This window comes from Artemia sp. Qi Xiang Cuo, chromosome 3 (assembly GCF_049724085.1).
Source record: "Artemia sp. Qi Xiang Cuo chromosome 3, ASM4972408v1, whole genome shotgun sequence".
Taxonomy (NCBI): domain Eukaryota; kingdom Metazoa; phylum Arthropoda; class Branchiopoda; order Anostraca; family Artemiidae; genus Artemia; species Artemia sp. Qi Xiang Cuo.
Genome location: NC_142796.1, coordinates 4,163,010 through 4,179,668, shown reverse-complemented (window position 1 = coordinate 4,179,668; position 16,659 = coordinate 4,163,010). Strand labels below are relative to the sequence as shown.

The 16,659-nt window shown below is 36.0% G+C and overlaps 1 protein-coding gene across 5 annotated transcripts in view; it reads left to right on the top strand.

The window, feature by feature from the left end:
- The window catches only part of LOC148953672 (uncharacterized), a 58,506-nt gene extending 42,076 nt beyond the window's left edge, over window positions 1–16,430 (top strand). For 2 of the 5 annotated variants that reach the window (XM_089108411.1, XM_089108415.1), the window contains 3 exons: window positions 655–820; window positions 10,802–10,915; window positions 16,181–16,430. In XM_089108411.1, the coding sequence (XP_088964537.1) occupies window positions 655–820; window positions 10,802–10,915; window positions 16,181–16,299 (399 nt within the window). In that variant the 3' untranslated portion in view covers window positions 16,300–16,430. Of the gene's footprint in view, window positions 1–654; window positions 821–10,801; window positions 10,916–13,251; window positions 13,361–16,180 lie in introns of all 5 variants that reach the window. The other 3 variants (XM_089108412.1, XM_089108414.1, XM_089108413.1) reach the window with 3 other exon arrangements.
- The last annotated feature ends 229 nt before the right edge of the window (window positions 16,431–16,659 follow it).

Genomic DNA, 16,659 nt, shown 5'->3' with positions numbered 1-16,659 from the left:
CTGTCAAAGCAGAAATGATATAAAGCAGGAAGAATTAACTGCATGGAGGCTCTTGTCGTTCATAGAACTAAAACCAGAGAGTTCTCTAAAATTTGCACAACATTGTTTGTGCAGTTTCATAATAATAATACGAACGGCAAAATTTGGCAATTTAGGAACTTAAAAAAGAAAGGTAAACACTTGTTGGAAAAATACTTTCTAACTTCAATTTAGGCCCAATTTCTGTTAGGTAGAAATTTTAAAGTGAAACCTATTTCCATGCTCTATTTAGAGGATTAATTCTTTTTAATTTTCTCAAAACGTTCATCACAAAGTGATTAAATCTGGCGAAAAACCAAAATGCAAAACAGATGGCTCTATCCCCCTCAACCACCGGAAATTATAATGAGATGTCATAGATCATTTACTTAAAACATTTTGCGCTATAGGATTAATAATTTGATTTTTTTTTTTTATTATTTTTTTTTTTCTTTTTTTTTTTTTTTTTTGTAGCCGTTTTTGGTTTAAATTAAAAAGGCTGTGAATTTCTAGCTGTTTCGGTTTTTATGAAAGTGTGGATCTCAGGTCGGATTCACGAGTATGGTATTATAATAGAAATAGTGCAAACACCTAATTAAGAACATTAATCACGTTAAATTTTCTGTTTTATTTTAGAACGATAAAGAAGCTAAAGAAGCAAGAAGGATAAAGAAGCTGAAAAAGTACCTTAGGGAATGTGGATACCAAATGAAATGCTATGAAACTTTTTTCCTAGACTGCAAATCAGAAGCAGCAAAAAGGAGGAAACTTATAGCAAAACTGGAAGAATTTGGAATAAAAGGTAGCTGAGCAGTTTAAATTGTATTATTAAAATATTCTTCGAAGAAATAAGGACAAGGGATTGCTCAGTGAACAAGTCGGTGTGTAGTCCAGCACATGCTTGTAGGTGCACGCATTTGCACGAATGGGCAGTCTATTTTACAGAGATTGCTGGAAGTTCATATTTGCGAATCCTCACTATAACAAATAACAATTGAATTCTTGGTTTTCTTGAACCCCCCCCCTCTCCCCCTTAGGAGATCGGGATGAAATTTACAGCACATGAAATGATAGTTTCGAGAACATTGTAAAAATCTATGTACTCTTTGTCATCTCTGTACAGACTTCGTTGGTTTTCTATATATTCCATGATTTTTGTTGGCTTCCCCTGCCTTCTTGGGCCTTAGGACCTTGTAAATGTAGCTAGATAACGCGCTCCTTGCACTCAATATGGTTGATAGTGTTGACCACCAGGCCTAGTGAACAGGTTTAGGCCTTGTTTTTTTTTTTTTTTTTTTTTATATTTTTGATTTTTTAGTTTACATCCTCTGACTCCTGGAAGGATCAAAAGCCAAACAACATGGGTTAGGTGATCTTTGCCCATTCCAACCATTTTCCTCAGTTGCGACATCAACTGACTTTGATCTTATTATTCGCAAGTAGCTGTTTAGCATTTCCCCAGATAAAAGCTTTAGTCATCGGCCACGCGGCAGGCTTCTATATATCAATTCTCATTGTCGATGACATTTCGTCTCTACAGGTTCGATACAACCACCCTGGGAAAAATTACTAATTCTTTCTTGAAGTTGTGACCTATTTACATCGTATTTGTGGCCAGAAATGTCAATGTACCAGTTTTAAGAAAAAACTATGCAGCCGATTTGAAGAGCTTCTTCTTGATGTCATGGTGTCTCCATAGGTGCGATATCAATCACCTGGGAAACATACAAATTCTTCCTTAAAGTTTTGACCGTTTTAGATCGTTTTTGTGACCAGAAATGTCAATAAATACACTTGGCATTTTATACTTAGCCATGTTCCTTTTGTAATGTTGCATGCGTTAGATATAAAAACAAGTTCTTGGGGGGAGGGGTGTGTAACTTATTCAGTTCAAATATTTTCATAAATATGACGTCAATCATATGATTTTTCTTGTCAATCATATGATTCTAGTGTAATTTTGCCTGCATCATAAACACTAAAAACGAAACAACCGCTACTGAGGCAAACATGACCTATTTATACTCTTGAAATATGCTCCATAAGTCTGACGTTATTCACGGAATTTTGTTTCCAAAATTAAGTCTTTTAATCAATTTTCTCAAACTCGTGACCTATATAGATCGTTTTGTCCCCGGCGCAGCTACGCGGCAGGCTTCTATATATGGTTTCTCATTGTCGCTTGTCTTTTATCCGCTGAAAATATAAGCCTCTTCTTAACACCATAGGTTCGAAACAACCACTTTGGGAAAAATACGAATTCTTCCTTAAAGTTGTGACCTATTTATATCGTTTTTGTGGCTAGAAATGTAAATATGCCAATTTTAAGGGAAAAAAATGTGTAGCCGATTTTGTGGCCGGGCCCCAGCTCGGCTACGCGGCTGGCTTGTATATATTGATTCTCATTGTCGCTTATCTTCTAAACGCACACAAAGTGAGCCTCTTCTTGATATCAAGGCGTCAACATAAGCTTAATAAAACCACCCTGGGAAAAATACAAAGTCTTTCGTAGTTGTGACCTTTTTAGATCGTTTTTGGGGCCAGAAATGTAAATTTGCCAGTTTTAAGGGAAAAGGTGTTTAGCCGATTTTGTGGCCGGGCCCCGACACGGCTACGTGGCTGGCTTGTATATATTGATTCTCATTGCCGCTTATCTTCTAACTGCAGACAATGTGAGCCTCTTCTTGATGTCACGGCGTCATCATAGGTTCTATACAACCACCTTAAAAAAAACAAATTCTTTCTTAGTTACCTATCTAGATTGTTTTTGTGGCCAGAAATGTAAACTTGCAAGTTTTAAGGAAAAATATATGTATCCGATTTTGTGGCCGGGCTCCGGCGTGGCTAAGCGGCTGGCTTGTATATAATGATTCTCATTGACGCTTATCTTCTAACTGCAGACAATGTGAGCCTCTTCTTGATGTCACGGCGTCATCATAGGTTTTATACAACCACCTTGAAAAAAAAACAAACAAATTCTTTCTTAGTTGTGACCTATTTAGATTGTATTTGTGGCCAGAAATGTAAACTTGTTAGTTTTAAGGAAAAACATGTAGCTGACTTTGTGGTCGGGCTCCGGCATGGCTACGCGGCTGCCTTGTATATATTGATTCTCATTGTCGCTTTTTTACAACTGCAGACAATGAGAGCCTCTTCTTGATTTAATGGCGTCACCATAGGTTTGATAGAACCACCCTAAAAAAAACATAAAAATTCTTTATTAGTTGTGACCTATTTAGGCTAGATTGTTTTTGTGGCCAGAAATGTAAATTTACGAGTTTGAACGGGGAAAAATGTAGCCGACTTTGTGGCCGGGCCCCGGCACGGCTACGCGAACGGCTTGAATATATTGATTCTCATTGTCGCTTTTTTTTCTATCTGCAGACAATGGGAGCCTCTTCTTGATGTCATGGCGTCACCATAGGTTTGATAGAACCACCCTGGAAAAAATACCAATTCTTTCTTAGTTGTGACATATTTAGATCGTTTTTGGGGCTAGAAATGTAAATATGCCAATTTTAAGGAAAAAAAAATGTGTAGCCGATTTTGTGGCCGGGCCCCAGCACGGCTACGCGGCTGGCTTGTATATATTGATTCGGATTGTCGCTTATCTTCTAACTGCATGCAAAGTGAGCCTCTTCTTGATGTCAAAGCGTCAACATAAGTTTAATAAAACCACCATGGGAAAAAAACAAGGTCTTTAGTGGTTGTGAGCTTTTTAGATCGTTTTTGGGGCCAGAAATGTAAATTTGCCAGTTTTAAGGGAAAAGGTGTGTAGCCGATTTTGTGGCCGGGCCCCGACACGGCTACGTGGCTGGCTTGTATATATTGATTCTCATTGCCGCTTATCTTCTAACTGCAGACAATCTGAGACTCTTCTTGATGTCACGGCGTCATCATAGGTTCGATACAACCACCTTTAAAAAAAACAATTTCTTTCTTAGTTACCTATGTAGATTGTTTTTGTGGCCAGAAATGTAAACTTGCAAGTTTTAAGGTAAAACATTCGTATCCGATTTTGTGGCCGGGCTCCGGCGTGTCTAAGCGGCTGGATTGTATATATTGATTCTCATTGACGCATATCTTCCAACTGCAGACAATGTGAGCCTCTTCTAGATGTCACGGCTTCAACATAGGTTTGATACAACAACCTTGAAAAAAACAAACAAATTGTTTCTTAGTTGTGACCTATTTAGATTGTATTTGTGGCCAGAAATGTAAACTTGTAAGTTTTAAGGAAAAATATTTGTAGCTGACTTTGTGGCCGGGCTCCGGCATGGCTAAGCGGCTGCCTTGTATATATTGATTCTCATTGTCGCTTTTTTTCCAACTTCAGACAATGAGAGCCTCTTCTTGATTTCATGGCGTCACCATAGGTTTGATAGAACCACCCTGAAAAAAAATACAAATTCTCTCTTAGTTGTGACCTATTTAGACTAGATTGTTTTTGTGGCCAGAAATGTAAATTTACGAGTTTGAACGGGGAAAAATGTAGCCGACTTTGTGGCCGGGCCCCGGCACGGCTACGCGAACGGCTTGAATATATTGATTCTCATTGTCGCTTTTTTTCTATCTGCAGACAATGGGAGCCTCTTCTTGATGTCATGGTGTCACCATAGGTTTGATAGAACCACCCTGGAAAACTCCCAATTCTTTCTTATTTGTGACCTATTTAGATTATATTTGTGGTCAGAAATGTAAATTTGCCAGTTTTAAGGAAAAAAATATGTAGCCGACTTTGTGGCCGGGCCCCGGCACGGCTACGCGGCCACCTTGAATATATTGATCCTCTGTGTCGCTTATCTTCTAACTGCAGACAACGTGAGCCTCTTCTTGATGTCATGGCGTCACCATAGGTTTGATACAACCACCCTGGGAAAAATACGAATTCTTTTTAAGTTGTTACCTTTTTAGATACATTTAGTTTCTAGAAATATCAATACGCCAGTTACGAAAAAAAACTATGTAGCTAATTTTGAGGCCTGGCCCCAGCATTCGGCATTTGACAGGCTTGTATATATTGATTCTCGTTGTAAGTAGCAATCTCCAAATGAGTCGGCTTTGTTTATTGCTCTTTCCTCGGGAAAATAGAGGGCTTCCCTCTTACAAACATATGGCGTTGAAGGGTCCCAAACACTTGTAATCAAGGGTTGCGTAGTTTATTGTATCTTTGTAAGTTTGCACTGGGTTCTGCGCCACATTTTGTTGGCGTCGAAGATTGTGGTGGCGTTGTTCTTCCAACGTATTATTTCTTTCTTGTTCACTTTCATTTTTGACTCGTTCTGATTTTTGCTGTCGCTTGTCTTCTAACAGCACAATTCTTTGTTCTTCACTCCATTTTGAAACGTTCTGATACTCGCTTTCTCGCTATCAGTTGTAATTCTCGCTATCGCTTATCTTATAACAATATATTTCTTTGTTGTCGCTATGGCATATCTTTTAGCTGCATATTTCTTCGTTCTTCACTGTTATTTCTAATTTGTACTCCTCGTTGTGGCATGTCTTGTTACCGCATATTTTTTTATTTTCACTTTTGTTTTTGACTCGTTTTAATTCTTGCTGCTGCTTATATTCGAGCCGGATGTTTTTTGTTCTTCATTTTCGTTTATCGTTACTAAGACATTTTTTTAATACCCTTTACCTTAGCTGCTCGGTAATACCCTTGTTCCGAGCAGCTTGATGGTCTAGGTTGTTCATTTGTCCTCTAGGCATTGGTAAACTGCTTAAAACGCCCTTTCTAAATTGACTAATTACACTTGGTATTTTATACTTAGCTATGTTACTTTGTAATGTACTTATTAATATGATGTTAATCTTTCTTTTCAATCATGTGTTCCTTGTGTAATTTTGGCTGCATCATAATCACTAAAAACGATACACCCACTACTGAGGCAAATATGACGCATGTATGCTCTTGAAATGTGCTCATAAATATGACGTCACTCACGGTTTTTTCCCCAAAATTACGGCTCTTAACGAATTTCATCCGTGACCTATATAAATACTTTTTTTGGCCAGAAAATCTCAGTATGCCAATTTCCCCCAAAAAATATAGAGGTGATTCCGATAAAAATATGGAGGTGTCTCCGAGAAACGAGCAATAATCGAATATGTATATATGTTGCATATGAATTTATACAACATATGTATATGTTGTGTTGTATGTTGCATATATATCCATACCGTAGTATCGCATTGACTTCAGACAATTTTTATATTCTCTGTGCATCTTACGTTTGAGGTTAAAAACGATTCCACAATGCGGTCTGTTGCATTCGTTCAATATTTTTAACTTTAGCTTTTCCTTATTTTCTAAATTCTTTAAATTAGGATCCAGAGACCAAATAGGTTTTTGTTACCTGTTTTGGTAGCACAGCAACTGCCTCGGTTCTTTTTAGACAATTAACTATTTGGTCAAACCGTTTGTGGTAACGAACTGTAAGCAAGGAGTGATGCGGCTCGATAGTAATCGAAAGTCTAAGAAACAGAGCCTTTATAACAATGGATACATCAAAAGAATCAAATTTTGATGCTTAAAGAGATAAGATTTATCAAGTTTAATGTTACCCATCAAAATCGACGAGCCTAAGAAAATTTGCCTAATTTCTGAAAAGGGGGGAAACACCCCCAAAACATCCAAGTGATCTCAATGAAGTCATTTAATCAGATTCAGCATATCAGACCATCCTACTGTAGAGGTTTCAAGCGCCTATATTGAAAAGAGAGGAATTTTTCATTTTATGCCAGAAGTAAGATCATGGGCGAGTGTTCATTTGTTTGTTTGTTGTTCCCAGGGATGATCATATCGAACCAGTGATCTTAGAACGTCAGGAGAGGGTTCATTTTATCAGAAATCAAAAGTTCTAGTGGCCTTTGCAAGTAACAAAAAATATTGAAGGGCAGCTAGCCCCCTCCCACGCCCCTTTTGTCCCAACTCGTCCGATCAAAATTATGAGATAGCCATTTTGTTTAGCACAGTCGAAAGATCTAATAACTATGTCTGAAGATGACTTGACCCCCCTACAGCCCGGGGGAAGGGCTGCAAGCTATGAACTGTGTCCATTGATTGCATATACTATTGGCTATTGGGAAGCATACAGGTATTTTTCGGGGTTGGGATTCTGATGGGGGCCTTACGTTGGAGGATCTTTCCATGGAGAAATTTTTTGTGGGAGAAGGGAATTTTCGATGGAGGGGGAGCTGGAATTCCCGGCATTATTTAAAAAACGATCAGAAATTAAATATTAAAAAAAAAACGTTGAAAAGTTTTTTCAACTGAAAGTAAGGAGCAACATTAAACGAACAGAAATTATTATGTATATCAGGGGTTTGCCCACCCCCGCTCAATACCTCGCTCTTTACGCCAAAGTTTTTTTAGAACTTTTGAAAAGATTATTGTTCTAATTAAACGACCCTTGTGTTTCAGGAGTCATTCTTAAATAATTGGAACAAAAAGTCGAACTTTAGCGTAGAGATGTAGCGAGGAGGGGAAAACCCCTACATATACGTATTAATTTTGGTTTGTTTTAAGTTTTAATGTTGCTCCTTAGTTTCAGTTGAAATAAACTTGTTTTTGTTTTTTTATTGAATTAAAACCAGATCAGGGTCCTTTTCGTAATTCGCTGGTACAGTGTATTGGAACAGATGGTAGGGAAAGGAACAGCAATCAACAGGTTTGTTAGTTCGGAAAGAGGAAAATTAGCGTTTTTCCTGTTACTTTTTCCAAACCCTTTGGAAGACCAGGATACTCACTAATGCTTCTATGGTTTGAATTAAGTGTAGAAGTCAATAAAATTGGGAGGTTGTCTAAATTTTGTGCGTCATTATGTACAGACACTAATGACGTAGTCTCATTAGGTGAACAAATAATATGATCAATATTGCTTTCACTAGCTGAATTTTGAATGTGTAAAAACGGTCGAGGTTTAAATGTAATTTGATATGATGGAAAGCAGTCCAATAGTAAATCACTTCTTACTGACGATTAATTTACATTAAGGTCATTAATGACTATCAAATATGTAAAATAAGAAAGTATTTCAGCCACCAGTAACTTCAGAGTGTTACACGCTTTAGCAAATCGAGTTAGCGAGTTGGTAGAATGATCATCATATGGCAGATAGAATTAATGGAAACAGTTGTGCACATACAGGCAACCACAAAAACTCAACCGAGTTAAAAGTTACTGACGAAGTCGCATTCTGATGACGCTTAAAAGCACAAGCTAGCCCATTGTATTTATCACAAAGGCTTATGCTCGATCCTTCACTGAAAGTTTCGAAATTACCCAATGATTTTTTCTTGGACTGTGTCTGCAAGGATTAGACTAGACTCCTCTTCACTCTTATTCCTTTTGAGCTGAAACTAAAAGCACTCAATACTGACAGCCCCAAAGAAGTAGCACTGTAGTTTTTAATAATTGAATTTTGTTACAATACGTCGTAGAATTTGAAATTCGGCGTTTCGAAGAATTATTAAAGGGCTGTGATGTCGTCCTAACAGATCAGGGAGCCAAAAATCAGCTTATACTTATCAGCTTATGACTCATTCTGACAATCCAGTGTTTGCTTTACAACTCTGTCCATTTCTGAAATGGCTGTAGATGTATGCTGTTTTTTTACCATACGTTGCTGTATCTTCTCTAGCTGCAGTTGTAATTTTTGTTGTAATGATTTAGCCTACTTGAAGTATTACATTATCCACGTGTCCCTGGAAGTAACCTGCATTTTCGAGAGTTGGTTAGGGTTGTCTTTAAACATCGACTCATAAGCAACATTCATTATATAGGAATAGTACATTAAGTAATTCCCATATTGATCTTGAAATTTACAGAAAGTTGTGATAATGCATTCAATAAATTGTTTAGAAAGGCAAAGCAGAATTATTTTGTTGGCAAATTGGAAGATCCTAGTGTAAACTCTGTTGGAATGTGAAAACATATCTGGTCTATTTTTGGTGATGGAAGTGAGAATTTAAATGTAATGAAATCTTCTAATTTTGAGAAAATTGCTAGTAATTTTTCCAAAATTGGTTCTAATGTACAAATATCACTTAGGAAAGAGACAAATAATGATGCTTATGAACAATGTTTGCCTCTTTGAAATTACAACAGTTTGTTACTTGGGCAAACCAGCGAACTGGAAGTAACTGATAGTATTGATGAAAAGATAGATGGTGCCATTGGTTCTAGTCTTTTGTCTTTGAGGACTGTAAAGTTTATTTTGCTTTCTAATTTTACGGACGTTTTTAGAAATCATGGACAACTGTTTTACAGCTGGTATATTTCATAGTTCATTTTAAAAGGCCAGGCTTGTGCCTGTGCTTAAAGGTGGTTGGTCTATGATTATTGCATTAACAACCCGGTATCTCTGCTACAAATATAGTCTAGAATCTTAAAAAAATTATTTATAAGAGGATTGAACAATTTTTGAGAAAATAAGAAGTATTTTTATAGTTACTAATTAGGTTTTAGAAAAGAGTATTCCACTGAGCTAGCGTTGTAGTTTTTAGCGACATTTAATAATGATTGTTTGGGTATTATTTTAGATCAGTTTTTTTTCTGAGGATTTTGAGTGTATTTGTGCAAAGGTGGCAGAAAATACTGGTGTTCTATGAAAATTGAAGTATTTATTTCCCACCACTTGTCTTAAAGCTATCGTATCTCTCATTAGTACACCTGTACCTTTTGTTTTGAAGTTTCATTTTTTACTTAGACCAATACGTGCACTGCAAAATTTATCAATGAGTGGTGTAAATAGTTTTCAATTTCTGAGTTTCTATTAGGTTTACTTATGAGAAGACTCGGATTATGCCACTCGCTGATCTTTTTCTCATTTACAAGCCTCAGATTTTGTATGATATTTTGAATGGTTTAACACCCGACTGTTTTCGTATTATTTTCACAACCGTAGCATAGGGTCATAGTTACAGCGTTATAAATTATAATCAATTTTGGAGGTCACAAATCAGGGTTACCACCATGGTCAGTTCCTAAAGTGCTAAAATTGCCCAAAGTTGTAGGTTAAAGCGATGTCTGGGGCTGCAGTCAAAAAATTTTGACATGGTCCGTTTAAGTGTACTTTTAATAGTTTTAGATTATTTTTTTCATCTTTTTATGTCTGGTTATTTCAAACTTAGTGCCAATATTTCGAAACGAACACGGTTCTGGTTATATCAAACTTTGCGTCAATCTTTCGAAACAAATACAGGAAGAAAAAACTGCAGCACGTGCTACAGTGCTACACTTGATAAAATAATTCTAAAATAACACTTTAGTGCTACCGGTGGCAACCCTATCACTGATGATAACTGCGTGTTCTAGTTTTCTACCCACTTCACGGAGTATCATTCCTGAGAGTGTTTGTAACTTGGCCGAGAGGCTAATCTGTCGTTATCTGGTGAGAAACCACTGTCTGAGATGCTACTACTTGTCATGCACTTTATTTGCTTTTCTAATGGTTTACTCTTGATTATCTCTCAAGCGATTTATGGGAAGAATATCAAGAAGATTAAAGAATAATTTATGAAAAATGTAAAAAATAGTTTATCAAGAATAAAAGATCAAGTTAATTTTTCTAAGAGAGCTTCTAGACTTTTTTCTCTCTAAACTATCTTCCATTCCAGTTTTAACCTCGAGTGGGTCGAGTCAAACCCTGAGGGAATTAACCCTTATGTTTGTAAAATTCCAAAACTACGTTGACATTTTCGTAGTAAATTAGTAGATTTATACTGTTTATTTTTAGTGTTTAGGAGTTTTTTCATTGGTCTATATTTGTTTTTTTAGGCCAGCCCACGTTAGAAAAATGTAAGAAAATTAGACTGAAGCGAAAAAAGGAGAAGAAAAAAGAAGTAGAAGAACTGGACCGTGGAAACATCATAGAAGGCCAAGTTAAAATAGGTATCATAAACTTGTGCTAAAATGACAGAAAAGATTTTTGTCTTTTTTTTTGTATTTTTCGGCATGGAACGAATTTCTTTTATTTAAAAAGAAAACATGAAAATCTAGTATCCTTTGTCCCCTAATGTTGCTTAGCTTCGTTGAGTTGATAGACCAAAAATTAAGATTGTCGAATAGTTATTTTTAATTTTATTAATTTTAAAATAAATGTAATATTAAATATAATAATATTATATAATATATTATTAAAATAAAAGGGGGTGGAGATTGTTATCGTCAGTTTGGTGCCACAAGAGTAAGAAATAACTGATATGTCACCATCATGTCGCTGCAAACTCTTGTTGTTAAGATAAAGAGATAATTCAAATGATCAGTAAGTGATCCTAAAAGCAAAGAATTTAAACTTATAACTTTTTCGCACGCAGAGCAATGGTCCTTGTAGCGCACCGTACCGATCTCCTGAATCTCTGCCTTAGGCTAGGAGTGCAATGCGAGGTTGAGGGCTTAACTTAAAGTAAAGAGACTGTTTGAACTAAAGCTAGAGGCAAGAAAAGGTCAGAAACATAGTCATAGCACTCTTTGAAGTTGTTAAGAAAAATTTGTTTCACAAACTCTGTTGTGGCCTTTGAAATGTAGCTTCTGGTTCAAAAATGGCCGAGTGCCATGACGTCAGATGACATCGCAACTTGAGAGGACGGGGAAAGTAATGAAGGGATAGATCAAGTTTCAGGGGGCCTGATCGTATCCAATCTTTTTTTTTTATATATCCTTTCTATATAAAATAATTGTTTACTAGAGACTGTGATTTCGATGGCAGATGCTAATGTCAACTCTCGAAAAGTTTATAAGGTTTGTTAGTTAAGTTCACTAGATAACTAGATTGCATAACATTGTTTTGGTGATTCTATCTGCTAACTTTTCCGTGGCACATTAAAATAAAAATAAAAAAAAAATATTAAAACGCCTCGTGAGGATAAAGAAGTCGCAGTAGGTAGCCGAAATTGGCGCAGGATATAGAACAGATGTTTACCTAATTTAAGAGATTTATTGCTTATGGATTATTTATTCCTATGGATTAATGAGCTTATATATTATTACACAGTTCGGTGACTCATCCCTGAGTTAAAGATATTATTGAAACGACGGGTTTGAAGGGGATGAAAAGGATGATTTAGATTGTATGGAAATCTTCTACGTCGCATTCTGGGAAGGCTGGGCCACATGGGCCGTGTCGTGGGTGATTTTTAGGCGAAGAGTCACCCGAAAGAATAAACAGTTTGACTACGAGGCCACTGAAGAAACTCTATTATCACCCGAACCCAACCTTCAGAACAGGATACTTCCTGGTGATAGTAGATCAAGCACTGGTGTCTGTCCAGAAACATTTTGAACAATTGCAACGCTGTTCCCATCTCTTTGGATTTCTGTTCGATATGGAGAGTTTACGACTACTGAATGACAACTGAATTATTTTCTAAAGTCCTGCATGAATTTGGACGTCTCCTTACGTAGTGGAGAAACGCGCGATTTGAATGGGACTGACTTGTGTACAAGAATAAAGATTTTTCGTGACTTTATTCAAGATGTCGTAAAAACAACCATGCAATGTCTCCAATATGTTTAGTATGTTCGAGGCTCTTTTACCAATGCTGTCGTCGCGCTCAGAATTATGATGACAGTACCTGTCACAGTTGCAAGTGCGGACAGAAGCTAATAAAAAATTACCTGTGATCAGCAATGTCGCAGGATAGGTTGTGCGGTCCGTTAGAACTAAATCTCTTAATTAAGTGCTTCAGTATTAAAATTTGCAACCTCCGCGTTTTATCTCCGGGTACGAATATTTATTTACATAGATGCATGCAATTTGGTCTCTTGGGGGGGGGGGGTGTTTCTAAGTACAAAAATGGCATTTCTTACTCTTTATTTCAATCTGACTGGGGGGAGGGGGATTTTCTTTTTACCAGAATCAGGAAGTAGTCGTTCTACTACCCCCCCCCCCTCCACAAAAAACTCTGTCCATAAATGTTTTTTTTTTGGCTAGGCTCCAACCGGTAGAGAAAGTTAAAATCCGATTTGGCAATAAAAATAAAGGCAATTTCCTGGCTAGCTGCTTAACATCTTTTTTACAGTGTGCTTTTTGGAGATATTTTCAAGTTTCAGGGCCCGGAGATAAAGCCAAAAATGAGCCCATTAAAAGAAATTTAGGACACGTTCATTTCTTGTGTGAGGCTTTCCTTGTTGGAAAAGTACTATTTTGATCTCATCTTTTCTTCAAAAGCTGAAGTTTTTTAGTTTTATTGCAATTTACTTTTTAGCACTTTTTCATAATTTTTTAGGGTCCAGGGCTAATGTGAATATTGTCAGTATTTTGACAAACCTACTAGGCGAGAGCGGCTAGAAAAGCTAGAGTGGAGTTAAATTGTCATTTATACGTTTCTGAAAACGGTACTTATTTTAAAGCCTTTTTACCATAATATTAAAAAAAAATTCTTTAAATACTGCGTTAATCCAGTTTCCATAGAAGAAAATAATTTCTCGAAACAAAGACATAAGTGACATTAAATATAGTTCTAGTATTTTAAAATGACCCTTGCGCATTTTAGTCATATTTAATCTTACAAATTTTGTCCCGTTCTAACCCCCCTCCCCTCGCCAAAGGCTAGAGAGGCATTTTCACTTTACTGAAAATAACTTTGTCACTTTCTTTGCTCCTGCAGGAGACTCTCCTCTTGTACCAGTTTCATTCCGTAAAGCCCAAATGACACTTTAGACTTTCAGGAGCGACAACCCAACTCTTTTTTGTAGAAATTTCTATTTGTTTTAAGTTTTGTTTTCATTTATAGTAATTTTATTATGTCCTAAGCTATTTGAATGTTTGTCCTCATCCAGTTTTTAATGCCTACTGCTCTTTACTCTTCCTTTAAATTTTCTTCTTTTTTTATAATTAATATCTGCTCGTGTATAATTAGCAAAGGTTTACTGTGTGAAAAATATTAATATTTTTTAGAGGTAAGATTTTGGATTGCAATTGAAATTTCACGCGAAATTTGAGCATGCTATCGGAATTCGTAATTACTCGTGATTTTCTTTTCGTTTTTTTTTCTTTCTTTTTCTTTTTGCCATAATCTTTTAAGGTTAGCATCCGCGATATTTTGCAAAAATAAACATTAAATAACAATTTACAAGCAAAGTCTTATTTTTAAGTTACACAATTGAATTGGTAATTTTACTGAGGTGGCAAATATATTACTGGTCAAAACAGTATTATATGTTGAGCTGTCTGTGTTGACTTGTCATTGATTTGCAACTGCTTGAGTTTATACTATGCATTTTCTTTGAAAATTGAACAGTGTCGATGAATTATGCACTTTACCGGTGATAAATTTGCTCAATTTTTTTGTTCTCATCATCCGTAATCAACAACCCTAGAAATCCTTAAATGCCTGGTTTGATAACAATCCAACATCATTTGGAGAAATGTGGACCTAGTTTGTTTTGATTTAGGACATACATACTTTGATCCCACAAAAGGGGCTGGTGATGGAGCGTTCATAGTGTTGATCCAAGGTAGGGTCTGAGAGGGAGTATAAGCACCGTTGACTAAAGGGAGTCAGTTACAGATGGTATGTTTTGTTTTCCAAAATGGGTTTGAGGAGGAGTATACACACTATTTCAAAAGAGGTTGTAGACGAAGCGTACTCATTGCTGACCGAAGGAGGTATGGTTGATGAGAGAGAGTGCTCATGTTGACCAAAAAGAGGTCGAAGATTTAGCGTAGACTTTTTTCACGCAGTGGACGTGCTGCTTAACTAAGAGGATCTAAGACGAAGTTTTCGAATTGCTTACTAATCGGAGTCAAAATTCGTATCTATACCTCTGTGAAATGGCATCTATGAAATCTCTGTTTTTTATGGATGTGTTTATAATATGGAACCCTTGTCCCCAGGACTATATGTATCGTTCACCACCTGGAGGTGTATTGTTGAACCTTGTAAAGTACCAAGAAGAGTAAAAATGAAATTCGATTCTTTGAATTGGTTGCTACAAATTTCACAACCATAATACGTTTTAAAAAATTAAGAAAGCCTGGGAACTCTATTTATAACGCAAAAGACCTTCGAGGCAGGTATGTAGTTTTAACAATTAGCGGGCACCAACCTTAAAAATAAAAGTGTGTGTGGAAAATTGGCTGAAAATAAGCGAAAGAAAGATCAAGGAGCTCTAGAAAGTGTAGCTTTCATGGTTGTTGTAAAAAAAGACAAACATTCCCATTAATTGGTATTTTTTAAACTGGGTGAAAGACTAGGGATTGAGTGGTTAAAATTCTGTAAGAATATAACCTAACATCTTATTACCAACCAAATGTATATATCAGTGAATAGCTAGAAATTTAATCAATACATTAGTAAGGCTGCTATCAAAAATTATTCAAGTTTACAAACTTCAAATTATTAGTTAATTCATGGATCTGACGCCATGTTGGATTTCAGCGGTTGGCTCGGGTTAAATGAGGCCAAAACGGTCATGTGATCGAGTTGGGCTCTTAAAATAGGAATTAGAACTTTTAAATGTGATAGAATGATCCCTCGTAGGTTATTATAACCACTTGTGCTATACGAGGAGGCCGTTTAAAATACATGGGAGAACATCGCTCCTAGTGAGTTCTATTGCTTAGTCTAACAATAAACGTCGCATGGTTGCACATAGATGGAGTGAAATTCACTCGAGATCTTTTTTTCTTGATCTAGTAACTTCTTGATGATAAGAGACAAAAGGTTGTAAATGAAAAATAAACTTTTATTTTTTATAATTGCATTATAATTAACTATATATAATTAGTTTTATTTTATGTTATTGTATTATAATTAACCTGTGTAAACAAAAAAAAATACATCTTATCATGTCCAAGAAAAAATGTGATTCGACTGTTAATATACCTAGAATATTGCCTGTTTTTTTTTGTTTGTTTTTTTTAATGAAGAATTGTGCATGTCTACCAATAGTACTTTTTAACAGCATTGTTGACGACTGTCGAAGTGTAGGCACCTTTCTGCAATTCAGTTTGTAATAATTGATTGTTTTGGCCGTCACTAATGGAAATACATGATTTGCATTGAAATTTTGAGCGCAAAATATAAATGAGTTATGAACTCAAAATTTTATGGAATTAGAAAGCGGAATATTGAACCTGTAGTTTCTGAGTTTAAGGGCTTGGAACTTCATGTTTGAATTCTAGCGTCTTTCTTTTGCACTTTTTTTTTCTAGGTCGATCTCTTCGCGGCACCACTGCGTCAGAAGAAACACGCCCCTCAGAAGAGATATCTGTATTGCAAGTGTCGCGTTTTAAACGATTCAAAGGTTTTATTGAGTCTGATTCTGACTAGAAGCTTTTAAGTGATCAAATATCTACATGGTTGTTCAATTCCCAACTTCTGTGTCAAATAATTTTAAATTTAAGGTTTTTCTATCAGTCATAAAAAAAAAAAAAAAAAAAAAAAAAAAAAAAAAGTCAAAAGCTGTTCTGCTGTTTCGAAATTACCCTTATTAATGTGAGAGACTGACTGACACATGTTACTGAAACGTCGAAAATATCGTTCCAATAATATTGATATTTTAGAGTACTCCTCCTAATCCTGGTAATATCAATAGTTTTGAGAAGAAAAGATTGAGATACGCATCTAATTGAAAAGACAAAATAACCTGATATTAATTGGTCCTCAAATGAAAATGTGTTAGATACAGAC